This window comes from Pteropus alecto, unplaced genomic scaffold (genome assembly GCF_000325575.1).
Source record: "Pteropus alecto unplaced genomic scaffold, ASM32557v1 scaffold79, whole genome shotgun sequence".
Lineage (NCBI taxonomy): Eukaryota > Metazoa > Chordata > Mammalia > Chiroptera > Pteropodidae > Pteropus > Pteropus alecto.
This window is the reverse complement of record NW_006494612.1, coordinates 1967299-1974103: the sequence shown is the minus strand read 5'-3', so window position 1 is coordinate 1974103 and position 6805 is coordinate 1967299. Positions and strand designations below refer to the sequence as shown.

Below are 6805 nucleotides of genomic sequence, written 5' to 3'. Positions count from 1 at the left end.
TCCACATGAAACAGAGAGAACTGATATCTGATATTCAGAAATTTTGATCTGTCAAACGTAGAGGTAGTTATTACTAACATCAGTACATAATACTTATATAAAGGTCCAAGTTATTTGGTTTGTTTTGAGTAAGCAGGACTGTAGACTATTCTGTAAAAAATCAACAACATTATATGGTATGTTCCCTGAGCAAAGTTCTTTGTCCTGAGTATGTTATGTAATAGTGATAATATTCTTATATAAAAAATAAACCCCAACTTTTAATCAAGATAGGTTTGGTATGTGCTCTTAGTTCAGTCTGTTAAGATGCTTAAAATGATTTCAAATTGCACCCACGAAGTCCACAGTATAAAATGTTTGTTTGTTTTTTTTTAACCAGGATGTCAGCTCTGAACTTTTTTTATGTAAACAGGGAATGTCCAATTCTCAAGTCCATAATGTCCTATTCCTATAAAGTCAAGGAACTTTGGTTTGAATTTTCAAAGTGACTTATTGTGTTTTGCATTTTTTACTGTTAACCTGCTTATTATACCTGCTAAAGATTAAGCGATGCCACTTTGATTTGTCTACATAATTTAAATAAGCTTACAATCCTCACATAAGGCAAGGAAGTACTTCTCTACAGCTATATCACATTCAATATCGTCAAAGGTAAGCGTTGCATCACAGCACACTGATATTTCAGTATATACTATGGAGATTCTCACAAACACTGTCATGGAATTCAAGCTGGGTTGTAAAGAACTGATGGCCCAGCCCAAGGCATTTCTCCTTATTCGTGGCTTGCTGAAACAGCAGCAACTGTTCAGGTCTCCCATGGCAGGACAGGGGGACAGGGAGCCAAAACTGTTCAGTAGAATATGTCTCATTTGAGTCATGCTATTTTCTCTTTTTTGATTATCCAAGCTTACACCAACAGGCTCATACAAAACAACATTTACTGCCAATGTTAAGCATTATAATTAAATGATACCTTCTTGCAGATGTTTCAGAAATGTACCCATAGTATCTATAACCAGGATGACACCTAAATGATTTTTTTCATGACCGAAACCTAAAAGGACCAATACTATGTCTGGTCCCTAACCAACTTATTAACATAACTGAAGACCAACTTGAGAAATGTCTCTATTCCCTTCATTGCATGTTCATCCTGAATCCACCATATAGGTACTTCAGCATGAGTAATGGAGAGAACTTCCATAAGATCAACTTTATCGTATAAAATCCTTCTAGCTCTCTGGTAGGAGAGGTTTTGATACCTCTGTCCAGGCTCATCACTCTAGTTGCCTGCCACCAAACACTGCGCTTTTTAATATTACTGACGGTCACACATATTGGGTAATTGTGAGCATCTACTTACTATTCATTCTCAACCGTGCATTTTATTCATATCTCTTGCTATTTTGTTTTAGAAAGAAGTTAGATAACTCACCAGGGGGAATAAAAACAGCCACCAAAAATGTACACCAAATGACTGGAGTTTTCCTCCAAGGTCTTCAGTAGTAAACAAGGAGGGCCCCTGCTCAAAGCGATGGTTAGGACTGACTTAGTCAAGGGATACTGTTGCCATAATCCCATCAAAAACCTCATAACATAAATGATTATGAGCTGGTATCAAAATACCAATGAAAGCAATCAAGTCACTACATTTTTACACTGCCCTCCCCTTCCTTTCTCTTAATAGGCATCTAATTTACAATCAAAATATATGAATTAAGAACATTGAAATATCGGCACAGAAATTACACATTCATTGTCTTTTCTGGAGTTATGTATCCCAGATTCAAAAAAGCTTATGGCAGTCAAGAGGCATATGGAGTTAAGTTACTGCATTCAAAGGGGGTGGGGGTCACTCTACAGGTATCAAGAAAAAAAGGCAATCCCAAACTTGGGAGAACTGATGATTTAAAAACCTTTAGTACCATATGATTGGCAGCTCTGAGATCTGAAGTATCCTTTGGTTCACACAAAAGGTAACAGTCATGTTTTTATTTGTATGTAATCTAAAGGGAATGGCATTTCAAGAAAAACTTCAGGGGTTATTTTTGAAACCATCTAAAATGCTTCACATGAGTGTTTTTAGTTCTTGGGGATGTCAAATTCTGTGAGGGAGGGTGTGTGCTTGTATCTGTATACACACATATATAAAGATAAACTCTCTTTATATATATGTCTACATTCCTATATAAATCCTCCTACACACACACAGATTCAGGCTCTCTCCCTCTCACACATGCACATCTAGATATACACAGTATCTCATTCTCTGAATAACATAAAACATGACACCCTGCTCAAATGTAATTTGCTTAGAGTGATTTGTCTGTTTAAAAAAATTCACAGTTCCTCAACAGTAGTTAAAAATCCCAGGTCAGCTGCTATTTGTGAAATACTGTTCTCCTGTACTTGCATGAGGTAGACTTCCCAACCGGGGAAAGAAAATGACACATTAAGAAGAGGGGTTATGTCTTTTTCCTTTTTTGAACAGAAGGCCCCTTTTTGCTTTGTTCTTCTGGTGCTGTAGGTGACTTCGTGGAGGAAGCCTCTTGAGGTGACCTGCCTGGCCATTCTGAGATCTCGGACCTGGCCTCCTGAGGAAACGGTGCTGATGTACAGCCATGCCCTCCCCCCACCTCCCGAGGGAAAGTCGAAGTGCATGGCTGTGATTCTACTTCCTGTCTTCCCTGAGAACTGACGGGCGGCTGCACAACAGTTTTATGTGGGCAGTTTGCCACCATGTGCGTGATGCTCTGACAGTAATGGCACTTCTTTGGCTGAGGAGGTAGACTACATTCCTTAGCATGATGATCAAGGCCACCACAGTTGTAGCATCTGCAACAAGAAAGAAAACATCTTAGAAGTAGGGAGCATACGTCATAAAATAGACATTATTTTATGTCTGTCAAAAGATAATGAAATATACAAACTGTCAATGAGATCAGCTTATTTTAATGTGCCTTCTTAATAAGAACGTAATGCTATTTATATTAGTTGCTGCAGACTATCATCACAAAAATGCTCCAGCAAAGTTATAAAGCTAGTTGTACTAAACACACCAACGTAAAACACAAAAGATTAATCACTTCCATGTAGAAATAACCCCTTTTTAAAATCTGACAGGTTATTGTAAAAGAACAGTTTAGCCCACTAGAGGGCAGCCAATGTTCAACAAAAAACAACTAGCTAGCTCTAAATAAAGAGAGTTAAAAAATACAGCTGTTGACATAATATGCAATGGCAGTGCACTTGGCAATTGGGAAAATTATAGAGCAGATTAAATTTTATCAGTTTAACATTTATTTGGGGGTAAAATTACTCTGAGTGTGGAAACCAGCTGACTTAAAGAATTTTTTTCCTTTGTACAAATTAAGTCCTGCCGTGAAAGTTGATATGCAGGAAAAACATACGTCTATGGTGAATGATATCTGGAAAATTATCAAGTAATTTTAGAGAAGTACAGTAAGTATGTGAATCAAAAGAATGCTATAAAAGAAAGCTTCTAATTACTTAGATTGGATTAAGAAAAGTTGATGATAGTTCAGAAAATTTACTTTCTTTTTCTTCTGTAAGAAATTAGTTTTCCTTTAGAGTAAATTCTTCTAAATTGAAATAAACATAAATTCATCCTAAATTAATATTTATATGCACATTGGGGGCATGGCTTTGTATTAGATGTTTGAAAATTTGACTTAGCTTCTAAAAGCTCAGTAAGTAAATTATAGTTTGTCAGATTTTCTTTTAAAATTTTATATTAAAAATGACAAAACAGTATAAAGTGGAGAAAATCAAATTTTGTACTAAAATTTTTAATCTACTTGTTGAGTATAAAATTTACTTATTACTTTGTCTCCAAATGAAATGTTTTAAAGAATTTCTATTTTAAATTTATTTTCAAATACATTTATCACTTCATAATTCTCATTATGAAGCACAAACCATAGGTCACAAAGTTTTTAAAAAACAGCAAAGTGGTCACTGTGAGTCAGATTAAGATGATAATGACAACAAAATAATTATAATTAATTAGATTTATGTGTATGTGAGACTAGCAAGCTTAATGATTTATATTACCATATATTTCAAAGACAAACTACTAAGCTACTACTAACCTACTGAGCAGTATATGTAAAATACTTAGTATTTTATCTTCTGGGATAAATGATAAAGAGTGACTTTTTTTACTTGGCAAAAACTAGGATAACTACTGCCTGCTTCTCCAGTTGTCGATATTACCTTATAGATTTCAGAATAATGGGTTCACAAGAAGAGTTTTTACTCTTTGCAATATTAACAAGTATTTAGGGGGAAAAAGTGCATCATTTGAAGTATTAAAGGGAAAAACCAAGAAATCACTTTTTCTAATTAAATTATTTCTTGTGCAATTACATAATTTAACATGATAAATTAATAAAATATTACAATGCAGATTCACTATTGTTTCAGCCATGTGTTTTAAGATAATACAAAAATAAATAATAAAAATCACTTATGCTTGAAATTTGGGTCCCCAAATAACACTCAAAAATGACATCTTTGAAAAATACAACCAGATTACTCATAATGTTTTCTCATATAGTTCTCTTCTATAACAGTAAGTGAATTCTTAAATTAAATTTGCCCATCTATAAAATATCTCCTTTTGAATTAAATTCACTTTCTTGCGGATAACATCCACTCAAGAGCTCATTTTCGAAGAAAGAGAAAATGGGTTAAAGGCTCAGTAATAGAGCAGGCTCTCCTGTGGACACATCAATTTCATCAGTCACTGTGGTATGCACTGTGTTATCCAATTCAGGGAACCATTTTGCCCACTCATTTACCAAGGGCCTGATGTCAGATTCCACTTTCACAAATGGGGTCTTCTATCATATTCTATATGTGCATTTACCATTACATTTGGATTTTAAAAGTTATTTTTAAGGATACTATATAATTTTAGTTTCCTTGTATTTTGATCTGCATAGTTAATTTACTCCCCTAGCTTTTTAGATATGTGCTATCATTAGGCCAGACTGCCTTCCACACTGAAAAGATTTGCATTCAGTGTATATATGCTTAGCCTTTAAAGGGGAGGAGTGGTATTTATTCTCCTCTTCTATTTAATTGTTCAATGTCAATCACTCTTACTAAGAGTGTGATCACACCCCATTATGAAACCCCTTCCTTCCCAAGAGACTGACACCAAAATGGAAATGTTCAGCTCACAAATGACACATCACATACAAGCTCTATATGGTACTATTCTCCTTTGTTCACTCTCCACACCTCTTGAAGTCAGCTTGCTTTTGTTAGTTTGAATGAATTTTACATTATGATGTGAGGTTAAAAGTGGCATGTGTCCACATGTATAGTTACATGCTTAAGAAGCTTGTATTTTGATCTGCATAGTTAATTTACTCCCCTAGCTTTTTAGATATGTGCTATCATTAGGCCAGACTGCCTTCCACACTGAAAAGATTTGCATTCAGTGTATATATGCTTAGCCTTTAAAGGGGAGGAGTGGTATTTATTCTCCTCTTCTATTTAATTGTTCAATGTCAATCACTCTTACTAAGAGTGTGATCACACCCCATTATGAAACCCCTTCCTTCCCAAGAGACTGACACCAAAATGGAAATGTTCAGCTCACAAATGACACATCACATACAAGCTCTATATGGTACTATTCTCCTTTGTTCACTCTCCACACCTCTTGAAGTCAGCTTGCTTTTGTTAGTTTGAATGAATTTTACATTATGATGTGAGGTTAAAAGTGGCATGTGTCCACATGTATAGTTACATGCTTAAGAAGTATAAGGACGTACTCATAAGCGAAAGACTGCATAAAAAGAAATCATACTCTATGTATTCCCGCTAACGTTAAGTATTCTACAGAATGATGAACCAGTGGCTCAAAGGATATTTTCTCACATATTAAACATAAAGTAAATAAAAATGTTCAGATTAATCTTAGAACTTGATCAAATTCTTCATAAAAATCACTTTATAAATAATTTAATTCTAGTGAGCTAGCATAGCACATTCTACAAATATTATTTCTTAAAAGATGCTTTTTAAGATGGAAGATAATCCAATTTTTATAGACTATCAAGATAAGATTAACATTTTAAAAGGAAGGAGAATACCAATGACAGAGCAGAAAGGAAGCACATAAAATGGTAAAATAAATTAAAACAAATCTCTTAGATTTACATCTTTGGAAGTATTTAATTACATGATGAAATAAGTAATTATGTGAATTTTAATAAGCTAAGCCCAAACACCTACTCTAGTTAAAAAGGTTAATCAAAACATTCAAAGTTTTGAAGATTCCACAATAAAAATGGCAACTCTGATTCAGAAATCAGAGTTTAAATCTGCTCTGATCTTTGTAAAAATTATCATTTTGGGAGTCCAAAGCACTGAATAAGTAAATTATATTTTCTAAAGACACCAGAAAAAAATGGTTAGAACTGAGCTCAACTAATGACTACTAGATTATACAGACATTATATGTAGATACTAATTTTTAAATGATACCTCAATGGCATAATAAGAGGATTCCTCAATTGTGTATTTCCCTTGAGTCTCAAAATTGATTTAAAAAAATCGGGCAGAGGGGTGATACTAGAGATAAAGGGCCAGATTTGCCTGTCTAAAAATGTAATGGATAAAATGTAACTTAGGTGCTTTTAAGTATTTATAAAGTGTTAGCTTAATAAGAATTTATGTGGAAATTTAAATCTGTATTCTGTGGGGTTTGGTGAGGTCATTAAGAATAAGGATACAGTGATCTGTAAAAGCTACTCAAGAGGAAGGATAT

General features: G+C 34.1%; 1 protein-coding gene across 1 annotated transcript in view; it reads right to left on the bottom strand.

Moving 5' to 3' along the window:
• Positions 1-2396: 2396 nt before the first annotated feature.
• Positions 2397-6805, bottom strand: part of LIN28B (lin-28 homolog B) — a 97927-nt gene continuing 93518 nt past the window's right edge. Inside the window, exon 4 of the mRNA XM_006926037.1 lies at positions 2397-2835. Within this exon, the coding sequence (XP_006926099.1) occupies positions 2466-2835 (370 nt within the window). The 3' untranslated portion in view covers positions 2397-2465. The remainder of the gene's footprint in view (positions 2836-6805) is intronic.